This window comes from Maylandia zebra, linkage group LG13 (genome assembly GCF_041146795.1).
Source record: "Maylandia zebra isolate NMK-2024a linkage group LG13, Mzebra_GT3a, whole genome shotgun sequence".
Taxonomy (NCBI): Eukaryota; Metazoa; Chordata; class Actinopteri; order Cichliformes; family Cichlidae; genus Maylandia; species Maylandia zebra.
Genome location: NC_135179.1, coordinates 12,219,929 through 12,242,116, shown reverse-complemented (window position 1 = coordinate 12,242,116; position 22,188 = coordinate 12,219,929). Strand labels below are relative to the sequence as shown.

At 39.9% G+C, this 22,188-nt stretch overlaps 2 protein-coding genes across 4 annotated transcripts in view; one reads left to right on the top strand and one right to left on the bottom strand.

Moving 5' to 3' along the window:
- The window catches only part of pcnx2 (pecanex 2), a 38,703-nt gene extending 38,210 nt beyond the window's left edge, over positions 1-493 (bottom strand). Inside the window, exon 1 of the mRNA XM_004551445.2 lies at positions 38-493. Coding sequence (XP_004551502.1) covers positions 38-190 — 153 coding nt within the window. The 5' untranslated portion in view covers positions 191-493. The remainder of the gene's footprint in view (positions 1-37) is intronic.
- A 508-nt stretch (positions 494-1,001) lies between these two features.
- The window catches only part of map3k21 (mitogen-activated protein kinase kinase kinase 21), a 30,212-nt gene continuing 9,025 nt past the window's right edge, over positions 1,002-22,188 (top strand). Inside the window, exons 1-5 of one of the 3 annotated variants that reach the window (XM_023153522.2) lie at positions 1,002-2,719; positions 18,774-18,954; positions 19,090-19,238; positions 19,649-19,824; positions 21,591-21,831. In XM_023153522.2, the coding sequence (XP_023009290.1) occupies positions 1,927-2,719; positions 18,774-18,954; positions 19,090-19,238; positions 19,649-19,824; positions 21,591-21,831 (1,540 nt within the window). In that variant the 5' untranslated portion in view covers positions 1,002-1,926. The remainder of the gene's footprint in view (positions 2,720-18,773; positions 18,955-19,089; positions 19,239-19,648; positions 19,825-21,590; positions 21,832-22,188) is intronic. The other 2 variants (XM_023153521.2, XM_004551443.5) reach the window with 2 other exon arrangements.

The following is a 22,188-nucleotide window of genomic DNA, read 5'->3' as shown; positions in this document are numbered from 1 at the left end:
ACGGCCTTGAACGTCACGTTCCTCAATAAAAACTCACCAGATGGAGAGACAAGGGCAACATCAGAAGGAATATCCACAGATAGAGGTGACATGAGTTGTTGAATTTATTCTGGTCCGGGTCGTGGTACCAGCCCCCGGTCAGGGATGCCCAGACCCCCTGACGGAGGGTTTGCACAACCTGTGAGCCCATCTCCCCTCCTCTCCCCTCCTCTCCGCTCAGGTTGGACTGGCTGATGGTGATGATGATGATGATGCTGGTGCTGCTAGGCTACAATGAAATGATCTCCTCTATCTAATCATGCATGCTACTGTCGCTACGCCTCCATGTTGGCGCGACGCAGCTTGACTCTTGAGTCTTTCCTTTCATGGCTCGGTCTTCCTCAGCGTTGTCCTCTCGTCTGCCGTTTCCCATCCCAGTGTCGATGCGTGCATTGCTGCTGCTGCTGCTGCCGCGGTCCTCATCATGTTCGTCTCTATCCTTCCTCTCTCTCCTCTCAGGCTTGCCTGTACAGATGCGCAGCTCTGACCACCCCCTCCCTTCTGTCTTTTTCACTCCTCCTCTCTCCATATTCATCCATGTCCATTATGCGAGTTCCACCTTCAATCAAACACTTTGCGACATGCAATCAAGCCACGTTGTGCATTACATACAATGTATTTGTAGCCTTGTAGCCTGTACAGACCATGAATTGCGCACAGTATTTAAAGGTTTTAGAGCTTACGTTTAAAAATAATGTACAGCGGTGCAAACATGCAAAACATATTATATTATATTATATTATATTATATTATATTATATTATATTATATTATATTATATTATATTATGCATGTGCACGTGTCTTTTTGTGGTCCACTATCGTTATAATTTCCCTGAAGGCGCGCTCTCTTCATGCATTCCTACAGTGACTCCTCCCCCTCCCCCCTGCTGCTGCTGCTTTGGTCACGTGTCAGGTGTCCACCAATGAGAGCACAGCGCAGCTTGCAACGGGAGCACCAGCCGTGTCCCCTGATCTTGTGTCCAGCCACTGCTGGGTCCGACTCCGTCTGGCGAGAACGTTAGCGGGATCTTGTTTTGATTAAAGTTGACGGATCTTTTTCAATTTCATATTTTATACCCTGTATTGTTTGTGTGGAAGTACAGGATATATACTGTGGTTCCCGAGTACTTATCCGTTGGCTGTTTTTTCCCCGCACATCACCGAAAGAGAAATAAACTTTGGAATTAACCGATCTCAAAGTGGAGAGGAGCAACTTTTCCAACAGGCTGACCTATGCTAAGCTAATCAGCTAAGCCAGAAGTCTGGAATGCAGTTGAAATTCCAGTTAAAAGTCCACAAAGGAGCGCACGAACCGTCCGTTTCACTATTCGGTGACTATATGAGATTTACTAGAGACTCTCACAGTGAAAGCTACTCCGCGGAGCCTCTCCGTATTTGGTCGGAATGGACGCTGCAGGTGCACCTCTTGAGGCACCTGCGAAAACTTGGTAACTTGAGAGCTAACTTTAGCCTTTTCACGTTAGCATTCAGCAGAACCAGACAGTGTTTTGTGATAGCTTTAAATTAATTTAGCTTGGCAGTTAATTGTTATTTTTCGCTTTACTGGCATTAACCAGGAGCTTTAAAAAGCGTCGTTAGCTAACCCGTATTTCGGCTAACTTAGCCGGCAACCTCGCTAGCTAGTTATTGACCCTCACACTTGTACCGGAGTGGCGACGTGGATACAGACGCGCTCTCCCACGGGACTTTGGACACAGTTTGACCACGGCGTGGAGTGCACAAGGATACCCCCTCCTCTGTTTTCATCGGATAGTGTCTTATATGTGACAGCATGAGGATTTCAAAAAGTTACAAGTTACCTTTTTAAAGTTTTCATTTTGTCCAAAAAGCGCTGCACCCTATGGTGTCGCTACGGCCACCGAGAAATGGATGTCTCGCAGGCCGCTTTCCCAAACGGTGAAGGGCGGCCGGGCGGCGGTGGGACCGGGGAACATGCTTGGGCAGAGTCCCCCTCAGTTCGGGCTTGGGCTCACTCTGCCCCGCTGTGCCCAACTCGATCCCTGTGGACAGCTGCTTATGACTACGAGGCGAGCGGCGAGGACGAACTCAGCCTCAGGCGAGGTGATGTAGTAGAAGTCCTGTCCAAGGACGCTGCGATCTCCGGGGACGAGGGATGGTGGACGGGGAAAATCAACCACAGGGTAGGGATTTTCCCTTCCAATTATGTCACCTATCAGCCCGCTATATACCGTCTCCCAGCTACAAGTGTGTCGACGGGGGTACCAGAGCGAGTCCCGAGCTCGCCCGTCCAGATCCCTTTTAGTGAACTGGTATTAGAGGAGATCATAGGCGTGGGTGGATTTGGTAAGGTTTACCGGGGCACATGGAAAGATCAGGAGGTCGCTGTGAAGGCGGCTCGGCAGGACCCAGATGAAGACATAACGGCAACCGCCGCCAGTGTTAAACAAGAAGCTAAACTTTTCTCGATGCTTCAGCACCCCAATATTATTAAACTGGAAGGGGTGTGTTTGGAGGAGCCTAACCTGTGCCTGGTCATGGAGTATGCCCGAGGCGGGACACTGAACCGGGCGCTGACCGGAAGGCGAATCCCTCCACACATCCTGGTCAACTGGGCTGTGCAGATTGCACGCGGGATGCACTATCTACACGAGGAGGCCGTGGTACCCATTATCCATCGTGACCTGAAGTCTAGCAACAGTAAGCAAAGATCGATGTGTGTGTGTGTTTGTGATTAAGACAGATAAATTGAGGTAACATAACTTGCAGAAGGATATTTTGCACTTCATCTTTTAGTCATTTATGTTATGTTAGTTATGCTTTGGTTTCATTCTGCTCTGTCACTCTTTAGGTGTTAACTAACTCTTTTAAATCACTTGTTTCATGTTTCCATCATCCCAGAATATGTGTCAGTGCTGTTTTGCAACTCCACATGTACCAACCTGTCACACAAATAATGATAGTTTACCATTTCCTTAGTCACATGACACATTTGGAAAGGTTCACTGTATGTTTATTAGTTATTTGGAAGCACAGCATTGTGACTGCAATATGAGGTTGCCTATTTCCCACAGCTGCCATAGTACTGCTCTGTACTCATGACATCTTACAGTTTAAGAAGTTTGTGGTTTATGAAGTGGTGGGGGATGCTATTAAGAGGATGTGAAATGAAGTCAGTTTGCTCAGCTGGGCTGCTCCCTCTTGACTCATTCCTTATCCTTTGACTAACACACACACACACACACACACACACACACACACACACACACACACACACACACACACACACACTTGCTTTCCAGACCCCTCTCCACCAGCAGGTGAAATGCTGTTCAAATAAATTCGGAGATTTAACAAACATATTAGGTAGACACAATCTGTCAACACTATCGGGCCATGTCCTTCATCACCACCTGGCAGTAGCAAAGTTCATAGGTGGAAAAAGAAATCATATGGAAGTTTGGTTTAGGCTTTTTAAGAAATATAACCTTTATGTAATGGATTTTCAACAGAACTACAACTGCTATAAACATTTGGTTTAGGAAAAAAATTCTTGAGTAGGTCTCACTTTTGAGCCTTTAAAAAATAACAGTTCATTTAGCTGCACTTGGTACAGTGTATTGGGCCAACTGTGCCGGTTCCACCATGGACTGGTAATTGACAACAGGCCAGAGAACTTTCCCAGGACTGAATAATGAATGGACAGGTCTTGATGAGAAAAAGGTTCTGACTCGCATACCCACTGACACAGGCTGCTCACTTCAACTCAGGTGTGTTTATGTGTGTAATTTGACTCCAAACACTTTTGTGACCGGAGACGCTTATCAACCCTGGGCCATGTGGGGAACCGCTCCAGTGCACTGATCCCTTATCTCCAGCTCTGGGAAGCAGTGTGTGAACACAGGGGCGAAACCTGTGAAATGTATACATACCAGGCCCTCTGTAATCATAGGTCAGGATTTGTGATTGGATTTTAAAAAGAACTGTGATGCACAAAGTCCCATGTATGCATGTATATGTTGTTATTGCTTCTGTTTCCAAATTTTTTCAGTTATTGGTATTATTAATTTTTAACAGCTTTATGATAAACTACTTAATATAAAATGTGCTGATTTGGGTCTCTCTGTGGTTCGAAGTTAGCAGATACCACTAAAGATGTGATAAACGTCACACTCCTCTCCGCTGATGTGACAACCACACAATCTTGTGATCTACTTCATTGGTCACAGGCATGGAGAGTCTCCTAGTCACAGAAATGCTTGAGCAATGTGGTATGTTGCGGTGGCATGCCGTAAAGGCTAAGACTATGGCAAATGTAAAGGGAAGTGACAAAAGTAAGAAAATTTGTACTAAAGTGCTCTAACTGAGGCATTTTTTTGCTATGGCAATTAAAAAAAAAAACTTTTAAAAAGTCATAAAAGCACAGCTCTGGCTTCCTCTAACAGTCCAGTCCAAAGACATGTTAACTTAAATTAACTTGTGATTCTGTATTGCCCGTACCCCGCCTCCTGGCCTATGGTAGCTGCGATGCCCCCCCCCCCCCCCCCCCCCCCTCTCCCTGCTCTGATAAGGGCAAGCGGAAAGACGATGGATAAAAGCACATAAGCTGTGAAATGCTACAATAATAACATACCAATGTGTAAGAGCGCTTCCCTACAAATACATATTTTCAATATATGCAATTTCAGTTCATGCTGTTTTGGGTGTTTCTATTGATAATCAATGTTGCCTATGGATACTGTTAACTTATTAATAATAATTTGGACTATAGCTGTAAAAAGAATTAAGTTACTAGCTTTTGTAGCCATCAGTAAAACATAATCATCACATTATTTTGAAATGCGTTTCATGTTGATGTGTTTTTGTGCATGTGACACACTTGATTAAATGTTATGAACAGTGTAGAAGAGCCCCACCCTTCAAGCAGTCTTATTTAGGATGAAGCTTTGTGTTAATTATAGGGCAGATGGAGAGAAAGGATTTAACTGCTGTTTAGACTGTTTGAGCTAATCGGATGTTTGGTGAACATACACAAACAGACTCCTCCAAACAGGCACAGTGCTGCTAACGCAACTCTTTATGTTTGTCCTGCCACTTCACTGTGACCTAGATATAGCATAGGCTTTTATTAAAGGAGGACCGTTTAAACTAAAATTAGGAGACTTTGATTAGTGTGTTTCTGCAAAGTTGAGGTATAATGAAATTCTGAACTCAGATCTCTATCATATAGCTGAATGAAGAGCACAATAATAAGCAATGCCTACAGAAAGAGGACAGAAAATTATGCCAATAGTCGATTTTTCAGAAGTCTGAAAATCTGAAGTCAATATAAAGTGTACTCTAAATAAACTGAGAATGGATGGCACTGTATGTGTTTGTTTAGAACTAGGGTAGCAAGTTCACAAAAGACTCTCTCCTAAACACAAATAGAAAAATGGCACCCTGGGGCGTGTTGGGTTGTTTTCCCAGTTACAAAAAAAGAGGGGGAGATCCAGCTTAGGAAAGTTGTTGCATCTGCTAATGTTCCCAGTTGTCTGTTTGCTTTGGCATTATGTGTGCTTAGGTCAATCAGAAAAGCATCTAAACATTTGTACTGATCCACATTAATGGCATTTGATACCTGTTGTGCAGTTTTTGTCATTTTTAATTCTGTTGTGTTTTGAGTTGTTGATTTTGAGACATTTTGTTCTGTCAGACTGTTTCATTGTCTTCTCTCAGTTTAAACCAGGACTTGTACAAGTATACACTAAACTTTTCCAGCTTTACTCAACTCTCTGTCTGTCATTTATCAACTTGGAGTGTACACATGCTCCACACAGGCAAACATACAGCTATTTGATCAATGATTAGCCTGTAAAGTAATATGTTGGAAGTCAGCAAGATTTGCCCAATCTCCTTTGTGTTTTTCAACCTAATCTGTAAAATCCCAGCCTGCAGGGAGGAATGTTGCTAATGAGGATAAAAGCTTAACATACGTTTACACAATGGACTGGTCAAGCAGCGGTTGCTAGGCTACTGTGGCCAGAAGAATGGCTAGGACTCGGAGGGTCTCAAAGCCCTCGTTTTGTTTTGTTCCGTTCATATTTAATCTCCCAGAGAGCAGCGGTACTCTTTTATTGCCACAAACTAAGGGGGTTTCCCTTGTTACTTCGTTATTTTCCTCCTTGCTCCATCCTCCTCCATCCACTTGCCACTTCTTATTTTTTGTGGCTGCATTTGAGCCAACATTTGTTTTTGTGTTTTTTTTTTAATCTTTAAAACATTAGCGTTATAATTTAAGCAGAGAGTTCTTCTTTAGCTTTGTCCATGCTCACATCTGTGTGTACCATAGTTGCCTTTTCATCCACAAAAAAAGAAAATGGGGTTTGTTGTGGTGACATTTATGGAGTTTACTATGAAACAACCCTGCGGCTTGTTATGTGCACTGGAAATTTTCCAGAGTAGCTCTGTGTTGGGCATGCAACTTGCATGTTTAGGGTTTCTAAATGTAATTTGTACTGTATGTCCACTAAACAGACAGGGACTTTTCCTGGCTAAAACAGGGCCTCTGATGGTTTAGCATATATCTATTCAATTCTGGTCAAGAATGCCAAAGTTTTATGAGGATAAGTTTATGGCTAATTTTGGTTGGAATATTTTGCCGTTTTCACCCTTATTGTGCTTACTTTGTTTAGTATTATTCATTAGATTCATCCAGGTCCTCCCTTTTTGTGTTCTAGTCCACTATGACTTGCATAATTTTCCTAAAGTTTGAGCAGGTGGATTCCATAAAGCAGCAAATATGAGCAGGAAGTCACACTGAAACCTGGCCCTGAGCCAGCACGCATAATCATTGGAGTTTCACACATATTTTGGTGCAAGCAGTACTATGCCAGGAATGCATGCTTGAATGCCATTGAAACTGATAGAGTTCATTTGGAGCGTGTGCAACTGCATCCTCCCATCAGTCTCTGCCTTTTGTTAGACTTCAACACACTGTCTCTGTGTTCCCCTCCCTCTCCTTGTTTCTCCACACACTCATCTTCTGTAGATTAGTGAAGACCTGACAGATGCCACAGAAGCGCTGGAGGGATTTCCTTTCAGACCTGTACACTGAAAGTGGCACAGATGTAGCAGGCAGTGAAAAATTTAGAATAGCCAACACCACTGAAGGATAATATTGTGACAGCCACCAGATCTCAGTGCTTAGCCTTGTGCATAACAAGTGACCCTGTTATGTCCAGTGCTGTATGTTGCACACATAAATTATGGGCTTCTCAGCCAGGTTATAACTGGCTGGAAAATGCCTCAACATACATGGATTCAAGTAGAAAATGCAAGTTTTCCAGGCTTAAGAAAGGCAGTAAATAGGCCCTGTAATCATATTGTGAATAATAAATGTATCTGCCATGAATGTGTTTTTGCTGGAGCTAAAAATAGATTTGGAAGAAATTACTGAAGTAGAAAGCAGTGATTCACCTATCAAATATTTTGTACCAAGACTAAGAGGAATGGCTTACCAGCTTGGTGCACTGTTAGCTTTGTTAACTTTGAATAGCCTTTGCTATCATCCCTCGAAATCATCTTACTTCTGTAGGAACAACTTTTTAGACAAAACTTCTTTAAACTCTGTTTTTCTTTACTAGGTCACAATGCAAAGTGAAAACAGGCTTGAAGTAGCTCAGAAACAGTGTCCCTGGAGATAATCTTTTTTTTTTCTTCACTGTATTTTGTGTTATCTTAGTCTACAATTGAATAAGAAGAATATAAGCGAAAAGTTACCAAAGCTTGACTATGTGTTGCAGGGCAACTTTTCTCTGGCTTCCCACAATTACCCCTGGTGACACACAGACAGTTACTGCCTGTATTTTCTCTGACAAGAGAATGGGCAGAGGGGAGAGAGGAGGAGTTGAGATGCTTTCACTGTGTTTTTTATGACCTCTCCCTGACTGCACCTATTGTTGCAGGGCCGGGTGAAAAGGAAAAGGGCCCACAGCTGAGAAGAGCTGCCTTCCAAATCAACCAATCCCCTCCATTTGCCTCTGTAGCTCACTAGCACATTGATAGATGCTAGTGTAGACAAAAAAAAAACTAGCTGCATACTTCAAACATTTGATATGTTTAAATTGGCCTATTTAAAGGTTAATTCAAGCTTTTACAGACCCAAAGGAGGAGAGGAAGAGGATAGACAAAGAGCAACTGGCCCAGGGAGATGTGACCATGATAGATGGATTTAACCAGCCATTAGCCCTGATCCTTTTCCCATCGACCAGAATGCCTGGGGGCACTCTCCTTTCCACCAGTATAGACAGACCAGTCACTGAATATTTAGCAGCCTTGTTTCTGCTTACTACAGGAAACTCCCTTGCGCTCATGCTTAGTCAGTTGGCACGGTTACGAAAATACTGCCACATCAAGTTAGGAGACCACGCTTTAAACTCTGTAAATATTTTTACTGGCGCATCGGTATATGATTTCTGTTTAATAGCACCTCTAAATAGTAATATGTTACTGAATAACATGAGTTAACTTTAGAATGATCATGCAACTACGGCTTTTTGTAGTGTTTTTATTTTTAAATCTAGGTTTTGATTGTATTTTTTTTCTGGAAGTTAGAGTGCTTTTCTACTTTACTATGTGTTCATATATAGGACTTTTTATAGCCATGGATGACACTAAGTCTCATTATTCAGATAAATGCCATAGAAATATTACCTTAAATGCATTAAAAACACTAAGCACTAAGCTGCACCATCTCCCAAAACCGTTTATTTTCATGTATAACAAATTTGTTGCCATTGCAAGTGTTTTAGGGGTTTTTCAGTTCATTAGAGGTCCGAAAAGTGTACAGTTTTGTTTTTTTTACCTTGAGGGGGAGAAAGCAATGAGAAGAAGCGTGGGATCTGCTTTGAACATAGGAGCTCTGCTTCTGATCTTCCCACTGTTCCAGTATGAAAGATGGGTCTGCCTCAAGATCCACTGTTGGGAAGGGAAATTAAATGGGGGGCTGGACTGAGGGTGGGGTCTGCCTTGGAGGCATATTCATCTCCAGTTGCGCTGAGGTGTTGTCTGTTTCAAAACATTTTCTTTTCAAAAGAGTGAGAAAAAAAGCCACAGACGAAGCAAACATACATTCTGAAATATAACCTTTGAAAAAGACGTCTTTAGCACAGACTACAAACTATTACAGGACCCTTGCAATGCTGATAACAGGTTCATATTATAAAATTGTATACACTGCCAATTGTTGTTCAGGGAAATAAAAAGGACAGTATCTAATCAATTGTTTTTATTACACTGTGGCCAGTTGCGTGTTACACCCAACTGTAATGATGATATGATTACAGATTACACACAGCAGCATTTCCAGATTTCTCCAATACTTTGTTACCTTTGGGGAAAGAGGTAATAATATTTGAAAAGTGCACACCCCCTGTTAAATAGGTCTACCTTTCTACATTTTCATTAAGCGATGTTTACAGGCTTGATTTAAATCAGAAAATTCAAATGATACATTTTTAGTGCTGTTTATATTTCTGTAATAAAACAGACAAGTGAACAGAACAAGTTAGGATATTTTGTTTAAAGAAATCACCCTAGTATGCTTGTAAAGCCTTCTATTTCTCCTGGCATCTATGTCTTTGAGCATGTGCAGTTTAGCGTTTCCACTGAACTGAACTGTGAACAATGCAGTTTAATAATTTGGTTTCCATTACTGCTAGTACCTACAGACCTTAGTTGGTCTGTAGGTACTAAATTGACCAATTTTTTTTAATTTTTAATTTTTTTTGTATTAGAGCAGATGTAAGGGCTTTACATGTATTAACATTACACTTGCATCCAAAAATATGTTTCAAGTAAAAGGCTGGTTTGGCCTGGGGTTTGACTTTAAGTGGGATCCTTACAAGAAATCTACTCGAGTAGCTTTTTATTCCTTTGAATTGCATGTCCTCAACGTTGTTTAAAAATAAATTTAGCATCAAAGTCTCAAACCAATGCAGTGTTTTTAGTAGGGCTGTGCTATACCACATCATCTGCAATAATAATTTCAATGTTTTCAAAAAGTAGAGCAGATTTTCTTGAAATATTGTTATATATTTTTACTTTAGAATATGGTGAAGAGATCATAAGAGGTGGACTTCAATCAAAGATTGGTGATATGTGTTGCAGGTGAGCCATTAGTCATACAAAGTCATGTAGGCTTGTCCTTACCCATTTATCTCACCATTACTAATTTTACTAACAAATAAAGTGTCATCTCATGACTTCACAGGATAAGTTAGTACTATCCACATACCATAAGGCACACTGTGTGGCCCAAACACAGTAGTTTTACTGCTGTTCAGGGTAGTGTATTTCTCGCTTCCAGTACGAAGTGAAAGAATGTAGACCAATACAGGGATGGGCATTTCAAGCGAAAATTCTATACGACTTTCTTGGAAGAGAATCCCAAACGAGAACCTCTCTCAAGTGACAATGTGTAGTTGTTTCAGACTTGAGTCATACTAGCTGGTGCAGTTTTTTTATGTTTGTTTTTGAAGGAATTCCACATGAAACTTTGACAGCTGTCACACATGCTTTACCCGTCTAACACCTGAAAGTTAGCAACATGTTCAGCACAATCCTATTACAGAACAGAAGAAGGCAAGTATAGCTGTAGTCTAATCGGGTGTCACAAAGTGCACAAATATACAGCTTGCTTCAATAATTAGTTTAAAGACACATTTCACTTTTCACATACATGTTTGCAGACTAATGCATGTCCCACATATTATTTTGCTTCAGTAATAAAGAGATGCCCCAAAATATGTTTATATGAAAATATACCTTTGCTTCATAAGGACATGCGAGCATCAGTTTTTAATCACTCCTTAGGTAAAGCAGCTAAGGTTTACATAACGTATGTTGAACATTAGTAGAGCTTTAAAAATTTCCTATAAAGAAGTTTGAGTTAACAGAGTGCCTGCAAATGTGTGCTACTTTAACATGGTAATGATTAATAAATTGAGATAAAATATTGTGTATACTGCCAGTTCTTCACGAACTTTACTCAAGTTCTTCAAAAAAGTTGAAATGAAACAAAATAATAGGAAAATTGTAATAGAAGGTTTCCTGAAGTTGAATTCGCAGTATTGCATTTGTGTAGATCAGGGGTGTCAAACTCCAGGCCTCAAGGGCTGGTGTCCTGCAGGTTTCGATATCACCCTGGGTCACCTTAATCAAATGATTAGTAATTACCAGGCCTCTGGAGAACTTCAAGACATGTTGAGGAGGTAATTTAGGCAATTAAATCAGTTGTGTTGGATCAAGGACACATCTAAAACTTGCAGGACACCGGCCCCTGAGGCCTGGAGTAGGACCCTCCTGGTGTAGATCATAATTTCCCTTCACTACAAAGTAGCTTCTTATTTATTATTGGTTCTGTGGTTTCCAGGAAAGGGGCTAAGCTAAAGAACCTAGAACAGCACCAACACAATTAAGGATAGCCCACAGAGCAGTTGTTGTTTAACAGCTACAACATGTAGCTCTGCAAAGCACCAACACAGTTATTCTGGTCCCATGCTTTCCAGGGCTGTTATATTCAAACCTTTTGTTCAAATGTGTAGCCAAAATTCTATAAATTTGTCTTCATTTTTATTGATTCCACTTTATGCTTGGTTAGAAGTATACATTAGAATAATGGTTCACTTATAGTAGTGCTTTACATCTGTGCACTGTAACATGTGCCTCCTCAGACCTGATGTAAAACTGGTACTAAAATGTCACATAAGCACAAGGTTAATAAAACAAACTATAACTAGCATGTTTATTTTGCTAATGAAATGGCTTGTATTCTTTCAGTGTAATGAGCAGTTTAAGTAATTTTTATAGTCTGTACATCTACATACAGGCTATGATTTTCAGATCTTTCTCCCTTTTAGTAAAAGCAGTTGGTAAACATTTATTAGTTCCAAGTCTGAACAATTCATACACACAAGGCCTGACTAAAATGAATACATAATCACCCACTATGATGGGTGCATAAATTACACCAGGTTAGCTACAATTTGTGTTTCTGATAGTAGCTGAGCTGCTAATAGGCTGACTGGCTGGGGGGTTTTACCATAACGTCAGCATGGAGTCATGTAGACAGGAGTTAGGTCTTTTATCAGATATTTCTAGAGGGCTGACACTGAAGGATCATGGAGCTACAAAGAAAGTATTTGGCATGATATTCTATAGTCCAATCAGAGTAGAAGGTTTTATCCCAAAGCCACTGCTTTCCCAGGCTGTGTAACTAACCCACCATAAGTCATTATAAACCTACAGAGTCTGCTGGGAGGAATCTATGGAATCACTCAGAGAGGAGTTGACAACAGGAAGTAGTAGTAGTATCATTGGTGTTGTGAAACCCGTTTGTAATGGAATTCCCATTGTTGTAGCCTGGGTAGAGGATCCCCTCTGTGCCTCAGGCTAGTAATGGTACCAATACACTATTAGTGGGAACCCAATGAGTCTCGTTACAGTTAAATTGCTGCAAAATCATTTATGCTGGCTGAAAATACTTGTGCATGCCAAAAATATTTTAACCATATCTCTGTAACTTCCTTCAATGAATTTAAAGAAAATAGATCCTAACCATTTGTTTTTGATAGGAAGTATTCTACAAGTAGGAATTGGCCCATTTGTTCCTTAAGTTAAACAGTGAATTGATTTCTTTCCCCTGAGTCTTACTTTAAGTGTTTGTGTAAACTGTTAGGGGAATAGCAACTCTAAAACCAAGATTTGAAACTAGAGCTGCAAACTATGCATGGCCATTTGAAGCAAAGATACTATTTGGCTATTCTTCAAAGGTTTCACTCCTAAAAGACTCTCAAATGACAGTGCATAGTCGAAGCAGACATGTGACATGCTGGACCTTATTTTCTTTGTTTGTTTATGTTGAAGGTGTTCCACAAAAGACTTTGATGGCTGACCAATCCAGTTTGTACTACATGAAGGGCAACAAAAGAAATTCATTTATAGTTCAATCCAAGTTCTTTTTTTTTTTTCTTTTTTTTTTTTTTTTAACAGTGCATTTTCATGCAGCGTGCATCCAGTTAGGTGGACTGATGCAAATTTCACCCAGGTAATGTGAATAGAGGCAAGTTTTTGATTATGTAAGTTAAAATATTTAAACTGGGATGAAAAATTCGCTTCATTCTACATCACAAAAACCCTGGCATTTTCCCATAGATTGGATTGCTGCTGATGCCAGCAATAATCAGAAGTGGAGGTTAAGCCTATTGACATCATTTGAGGGCAGGTGGAGCTGTCTGGTTGAACTTATCTTTTATACAGAGATTTAAAAAAAGAAAAAAAGGAAAGTTTTGGAAAAAATTAATCACACCTTCATCTTAAGTTTTTAAAATGTCTTATTGTATCGATTGCCATCGTGCATGCATAAACGCAAGCATTGTTAAGTGTACCTTAGCTTCATGTTTGGTATGAACAGACCATAATAAGGAAATTATGCTTCATTTATTTATTTATTTTTAACCAAGTGTACAGTTGGTTAACCCCAGAATGACCTTATTTGTATATGTGACTTTGTTCATACTATTTATTTATTTATTTATGTCTGGGATCATTCGTGACCTTGGAAACAGCTTTTTCTTTTTATATGCTTTGATTTTATTTTTATTTGTTGGTAAACATTCTTTAATATGACATCTAATTTGTTGCGATTTTCAGGTTTTTCAGTAGTATAAATATTGAAAATATTGTTTCCACAAAAAATACGAATGTAACATATTTACCAGTTTGTTTAGGTTTCCTTTTAAGCACAACTGTGGTAATAACAGGCACGGCTTTGTAACGGGCCATTGTCACCATGGAAACGGGAGCAGGATGATGACGCTGGCACAGTTAACGTGAAGCTGTTTGTTTACACACCACGAAGAGCAAAGAGGCGGAGCTGTTCTCGAGATGCTGAGCTCAGGTTTATTGAAAGAAAACATGTTTCTAGTTTCCAAAACAGCATTGCTGTTCCTGTGATTGCCATTAAAACCTTTACTGGGAATAAGCAAGTGGGAGGTCTTTATCAAAGCACCTGATCAACAAACTCTGTAGCTGCTCTGATCACCACCATTTGTTTTATGTGAAACAGTGAAAAGTCTGAAGTAAGCCTCTAGAAGTTTTATTAAAATATGCAGATTGACTGTTCACTTAGTAATTTATTACTGTGTCAATGAAATTGCATTAACATTTAAAAATATATATAAAAAAAATTTTTTCACAAGCTAATAACAACGTGCATGGGCCAGTAAAACTCTGACCCTCTGACCTGAGGGATTTGAGGTTGGATATTGAATTATTGTTAATATTAATTAACATCTACTGTTACGTCCCGGTCTAGGGGTACAGGAGTGCAACAAAAGGGTTAAAAGGAAGGTGACCCTGTGACCCTGGTCCCCAAAGCCATACCTAGAAGCCAATTTACAAGTTAAGGTGTTACCAAACTGAACGCTTAAACTCCGGGGTGAACAAAGGCTGAAATAACAAACAAAACAAGTTATTCCAAAAAGGGAGGTGCTACCTAAACCCTGGGTGAAACAAATATCAAACAAAAGATAAGTGCTACCCCCAACTCCCTAATTCAGTTCAATTTTATTTTATTTACAGCAACAGTCACCTCAAGGCACTTTATATTGTAAGGTAGACCCTTTGAATAAATGAGAAAAAAGTACAGAAAATAATAAGGCAGTTCACCCCTCTACCTCAGTGCCTATTTACAAGTGAAAAGTATCTACACACTATATACAAGGCTTAGCAATTCTTGATCATGGAACCAATCAGCAGCTGCCAGCTCTGCAATTAGGAACGATCTGCAGAGACTCTTATATATCATCATAACAGCTTGTTTTAATGCATCACGAAAATTTTGCATCGCCAGCCAAACTTCAGATACTTCTGATATGCTCGCTTCTCTTCATTGCAGCCACCACATTCTTCTTTAAAGACTTACAGACACAAACTCACTCACTCGCACATTTTAACACACAGAAACAGATGTACAAAAACGTATAAAGCCTTCCAAGAAGACAGAGTAAAGAATACTTTTTCATTACAGCTTAAAGCAAAAAAATTGCATTTTCTAAAATAGAAACCAATGAGCAATTCATTTTAAACGACTTGTATTTGTTCCCCTTTAAATATTTGTTATTATTATATAACAAAGAAAATGTGTTACATATTATCTAAATGTGTTCTGTAATGTACTCCTCTGCAAAAAAATGCTTAATCTGAATTTTTTGGGGGTTTGTTTATTCACTTATTTTACATATGAATATTTTAAAATATCACTCAGAGAAAAAGGAAATAGTCTAAGTGTTTACAAAAAGAGAGCTGTAGAGCTATAAAAAAGGACATTGTATCTTTTACCAACTAAAATTGTATGGTCACTTGAGTTTTCCCGAGGTCTCTAAACTTGTTTCTATTATCTGTTCTCCATCTAGTCCTTTCCACTGCTCCTACATCTTTCAGCAAATCTGGTCCAAGTTTGACACATTTACTGTGTCAAACTGAATATCTGTGTACTTTATCAGTTAACTGTGCTACTTGTATTACTTGAGCCTGAGATTTTAATAAAATTTGATTAGTAGTGTAATATAGGCATGCAGAAAGGATTTATGTATAGGTTTGTGTGCATGTGTGTTTGTGTTGACTTGTTTAAACATCTTTATGAGGACCAAACATTAGAAGCCCACTGTACTTGCAGGGACCAGCAGTCAGTTGTGGGGACTAAATGCTGGTCCTCACGAATTTGAAGGCATTTTTGAGGCTAAGAATTTGGTTTTAGAGTTAAGGTTACAATTAGGTTGTGGTTAGGTTTAGGGTTAGGGTTAGGAGTATGCACTGATTCCTAGTGGTTAAGGTTAGGATAAGGTTAAGCATTATGTCAATTTGATGTCCTCACTAAGGTGTGAAAGCGAGTGTGTGTGTGTGTTTATTGGCAAGTCTTGGTTGTGTAGTCGTGTGGGAGTAAGTCCAAGGTCATCGAGTGATAACAGCACAATGGTGCAACTGAGTGCCGACAAACATTACAAAGCCTTGGTTTACAAAAAAAATGCTGTTAACAAAGAGTCTTTAGACTAAATAACGTTTTTAAGTTTACATTTAGTTACAGTCCGTCTAGGCACACAAATGCCTTATTACCTTGAACACTTCCACTATCTATCTTTATCATGACGTTGTTTCTCCCTTGGAAATATTCCCACAGAGTGTAAGTGGCAGCAACGTTCCATCCATCCACGGAGATATCAGGCTGTTTTTCTTAACAATAAACTCTCAACACTGATTGCCTCTGTCAAACCAACCAAAGGGGCATTTAGACTCTCGAGTTATTGCTAGCCTTTTGTTTGTTCTGTAGAATCAACACAGCTGATAGGACATGTTCAAATTGACCTGTAGTGTAAATAATGAAATCGAGCAGCTTTTAATGTGAGGAGATCTTGGCAAAAACACATTTTGTACATGATACAAAGAGAATCAAAGGATCAAAGACTTCATTTTGGCTACACCAGTTCATGGAAAAAGAGGCTTCATGTTATCAGAGGTATAATATTAGTTTTATTCTTGTTGAAATAAAACATTTAACATTAGAAGAAATGTGGCACAGGTTGAGAAAGCCCAAATGCTGGTTTGGTCTGCACATACACATTTGTTTTGGAAAACAAAGCTTTTTACGTGCACCGTTGCATTTTGTCCACATGTAAACAGCTTTATGCTAAAAATCAAGCTTTGAAAAAGTACTCTCAATGTGATCATTTTCAAAAACTGCATGTGCATTCATGTTTGGACAGGGATTACAGAGATTATGTGTTGCAACATCAGAGGTGTGTGTCTTTATCTCCATTGTTAACATCAAACTGGACTACGTGTTATTGTTTATAGGCTTCTGACATTTTTGTATGGTTAGGGTTACATTGCTTTGACATGCTCAAAGCAACAATGGTTTTTACGTTTTCACATGGACGATGGTGTTCATTAAAATGGTGCTTGTGAGGGAAAGGATTAAAAAACAAAAGCAGAATATTCTTGTTTTGAAAAATACCGTGTACAAGTGCATTTTCACATCTATATGTCATTTACTTCAGTCCATATCAGTTGATGAGCCTGATAGCTGAAACTTATAGTTGTTCCTTTTACACACAGAAAAAAAACACATTCTTGCAATGTGTCACTAGAAACCATGTGAGAACTTTTTGTCTACCGATTAGGCAAATGTGTCTGGGTGGGAGCAACAAAAGTAACTAAAGGTGCTGTGTTCTGGCATGTTGGAACAAGGGAAACAAGGGATTTACATTACATTTAAGGGCTAGTTGCTAGCCTGTACTGACAATTTGTGTACACTGAACATCTGTGGTACCCTGCCACAATCCAAACTGCAAAACTTACTTGACTATGGAAAAGCATTTCGCTCAAATTTGCAGCATACACCAAGTAGTTGGTTCGTATTATGTTTACACCATAAACAAACAGCTCTGGAGTTTGGAAGTGGACCAAGACCACCTCCTCCAAAGGGTCTCAGGGCAGTTGTTTTTGTTCGCACCCAAGCAAAATTACAGTGTTCACCCCTGCATCCCTGATTGTGTAGTTTTAAAGTGATTTAAATGGACTAAACACCAGAGACCCAAAGTTGTTTTCATAAGCTCTGTGCTCCCTTTTTCATTTAGTTGTTATTTACGGTTTGTTTATTATTCTGGTTTGTTTATTTATTCATATGCTTTTCATCATGTTATTTCACCCTGAGTGTCTATTAAGTTTTAGTAAACAAGACATTTGAAGATGAGGCTGCAATTTTAAGTATTTTCTGTAGGTATTTGTAAAGATGTGACTAAGAATATCCAGTTGTGCCCCAGATTGCAAAAAAAAAAAATCCTAAATCCAGATCTATATCTGGATGTGATTTCTTGTAAGATGGGCAAAGCCCTATCTTTGGTAACAATTTAATGCAAATGCAAATCAAACCAATCTCCCTTTGGTGGTAACTATTAGCAAATTATAGTCTATGAATACTGCAGCCCTTCATTTTACACCCACTTTCTTAGTGAACCACAGGTAACTGATATCATGAAGTGCATGCAATTTGACAGCTAAGCAACCAGAGGAGGCGGACAGGCTATGGAAAAACCTGCTGCTTTCAAGAATATTTAGGCCGTGTTTTTAGTCCATTTGCCCAGTACTTTATTCCTGATGCACACACAACACGTTCAGTGTGTGTAAACTGTATGTGTGTTTGTGTACGTCTTCAACTTGTGAATTTATTTATTTTATCCAGATCATGATGAACACTAAGGGTTTTGACTTCACACATTTTAGTTTGTGACTTCACTGTGGCAGCGCTCTCAGACCTGGTGTAGTGTTACCAGCAGGTTTGAGGGGTTCTTGCTCTCTTTAATGTGTTGAGCAGTTTTAGGACCCAAGGACAGGTGCTTTGTGGCACTGTCAGCCTTCTGTTTCTACAGTAATGAATGACCAGCATACTGCTGTTGGCCCTTTTTAAATATCTGCTATCATCTCCTCACCTGGACGGTCGCCCTTTTCTCTGTCGCTCACTCTTTGTATATCCCCCTTTCTTACATTTCACCTTTATTCTCCATCCCCTTCACATCTGTCACTTTCATCCCAGTCCCGTCTTTTCCTTTTTCCTTTTATCTCAGTTACACTGCTTTTTTTTTTTTCTCGAGCATTTTTTTTATCCTATGGTTTTTGTGCATCGATCTACCTAAAGTAAATTATTTTTCCTTTTCAGTTTTATTACTTGAAAAAATTGAGAATGATGACATTGGGAGAAAGACCTTGAAGATCACAGATTTTGGCTTAGCCAGGGAATGGCACAAAACCACAAAAATGTCAGCAGCAGGCACCTACTCCTGGATGGCACCAGAGGTCATTAAGTCATCTCTCTTCTCCAAAGGCAGTGACGTCTGGAGGTATAATGGATGATAATGACACATGAGGCCTTGACATTAGATTTAAATACTTACCTTTTTTTCATTTGTCTGTCATTGTTCTTTAAATTTATTTATCATTAGTTTACTTTGGGGTTTTTTTTTTTTTCTTTTCAGCTATGGTGTCTTGCTGTGGGAGCTGTTAACAGGGGAGGTGCCGTACCGTGGAATAGACGGCCTTGCTGTTGCTTACGGCGTGGCAGTTAATAAGTTAACCCTACCAATCCCTTCCACTTGCCCCGAACCCTTCGCTAAGCTCATGGAAGGTAAGTATGAGCAAATATCAGTGGAGCTGAAGCTGAGCTGAAGCTTTGTTTATCCACAGAAAATCTATGTGAGACTGGCATCTTATTCCAAGAGAGGCACAAGAAGCGACGCCACCTGTTCCACAAATAGGCCATATGGCACCAAATATTAGACTTTAATTTTATGTGTAGATTTGTACATGCATACATATTTCTAGTGGAAAATGCGTGCATGGTAATAGTAAATGCACTCTTAAAATGGCTAATGGCAAGTTTGCTGGTTTTTCCCAACTTTGTGAATTTCTGCTGATCCAGCTGACTCCTTTTTTTTCTGTCAGAGCAGTTCACTAGGCCCACAAATACAGTATGATGTAGATGCCCTGGTCACAGTGGTTATGAGTCCATCTTTTCACTGCATTGTATTTGTCCAGATTGCTGGGACCAGGACCCCCATGTGCGTCCCTCATTCTCCTGCATCCTGGAGCAGCTTTCAGCCATCGAAGAGGCGGTGATGGCCACCATGCCTCAGGACTCCTTCCACAGCATGCAGGACGACTGGCGTGTGGAGATCCAGGAGATGTTTGATGAGCTCAGGACCAAAGAGAAGGTAGAGCAGAAGGAGGAGATTCTTTCATACACTAACATCAATATGTTGAAGCCACTGAACACGGAACTATCCTAGCAGCTGGTTAAACACATGAAAGTAAACTTAATTTCCAGCATCCTCTCGTCTGTGTCGCACAGTGTGGGAAGTTGGACCCTGACGCCAAGTATGAAAAAAGACCAGTTTTTCATCTTGCTTCACTCTTTGAGTTTTAGTAATGATACACGCAGGCTAATCTATCATTACGTCTAACCCCGATGTATCGCCCTGGACTGGTTTCATGGGATAAAAATGTTTAATTGGTTACTTTCAGTGGATAAGGCTAAATCGCACGTTTAACAATCAAGTCATTAATGCCGAAGTGCTTTAGTGGACTTCCCCTTGTTAAAACCTTAATCTGCTTCCTGTATAAGTCTGCTGTTTCTGGCTTAAAGTGGGGAGAGAGGAGTTAATTAGTGTTTAGAGAAACAGCAGGATCAGCACACAGAGCTGAGTTAATGAATGGTGAACGGAGTTTTACACAAAATACAAAAGTGCACAGGTGGTGTTTTTATTGAGTTTTAATTTGTGCCTATTTTTGTATTGTGGATTTATGCTGTCTGCTTTGTTCTAGTTTTTCCAGTTCTGCTAATCCACCGTTTGAGCATGAGGTTTACGTTTTTTAAATCTTACAATCCCCAAATTAAACGTTTATCTGCACAGCTGGTAATTTCTGTTGCTTCACCATGCTATATTAAATTCAACCACTATGCAAAGCTCAAAGAATAAGGCTAATTTAGCTTTGAGCTTTCCCATCATAAATTTTACAAGATTAGGGAATTAGTCCCTTCATTTAAACAGATTTCCTGTAAAAAATCTCACCGTAATCTGTGTCTAGGTGGGTGGCTGAAGTGGTTTGACTGTAAAGCTGCTTTATGGAAGTCATCCAGTAAGGATTATTATTACTCAACTGAGAGCAATTCAAGAGAAAATGGAGGGAGTGAAGAATGAGTAAGCAGTGGTGGGAGAGCATAACACTGCCTCAAAAAGAAGGCTACCTACTCCTGCCTATTTTAAAGATTTCAGTGCTCAAAAAACATGTCTAAAACCACACACGGAACAAATGTGACACAGAGGCACAACTTAAGAGTAGTTCTAAATATTGATCTAGCGAGGATGACATACATCCTTTCTGGATCTCTAAGGCACTTTTATTCATCCTAGTGTTATCCTTTAAATGTTGACTGTTCACTAAAAAAGTAGTTTATATAATTTACTTACTGTAAACTGCTTACTGTAGACTTGACTAGCTCTGCACTTGAAATTGTGCTTGCTCATGTTTTAGCTCATACAGTGTTGGCAAACAATGCCAACTTAGCTCACTATTGTTAGAGCAGCTATTGAGGTCTATAGAAGGTGCCTTAACCTCCTAGGACCTGGCGTCCACGTGTGAGGACATCACATTTTGGGTTATTTAGACCAAAATACTCAATTTGGCTCTACAAGGGCCTGATATCCACTCACGAGGACATTATACTGCTACTGTTCTATCGAAATTTTAAACGAATATCCTCATATGTGGCTCTCATTTTTCTTAGAAACAAAAATTAGGTTAAAAAAATAAAATAATTCTTTGTTTTTACATTCATCAGGTCCCAATCAGCCCAAATATCAAAGACAAATTAAAAATGCATGCCGTGGAAGAGTTCACGCCTTAGGAGGTGTCACCATCTGAAATCTTTCAGCCAGTTCTATAAATGCACTTACCTCTTAATACCTGCTTCTTCCAGGAGCTACGTTCCAGAGAAGAGGAGCTGACGCGAGCCGCCCTGCAGCAGAAGTCTCAGGAGGAGTTGCTGAAGCGTCGGGAGCAGCAGCTGGCAGAGCGCGAGATCAACGTGCTGGAGAGAGAGCTCAACATCCTCATTTTCCAGCTCAACAAAGACAAGCCCAACGTGAAGAAGAGAAAAGGCAAATTTAAACGTTCCCGCCTTAAACTGAAGGATGGGAACCGCATCAGCCTACCCTCAGGTGAGCTTGCAGACTGAACTAAGCTAAAATATTCCCACATCCAAACCTCACGATACAAATGAGCCTTCCTTTTTTTCCCCGTAATAGCACTTAAAAAAAATTGGATTGCAGTGCTTTAAAACTGGAGTTCTCGCTCTGGATGGATCCTCTCTGTCCCTTTGTGCCATCACTCAGTGGTACAAACAGAGTGAGATTTGCCCTGCCCACTGCCTGTCAAAGCTTTGAAGCTAATTTGCTATTTGAATTTCTTGGAATCTCCTGTCAAAAACAACTCCAGAGCTTGACAAATCATGTTTTCCCAGTATATAGTTCTTGTATGAGAATGGTGTATTTGCCACATCATTCCCATACATCTGT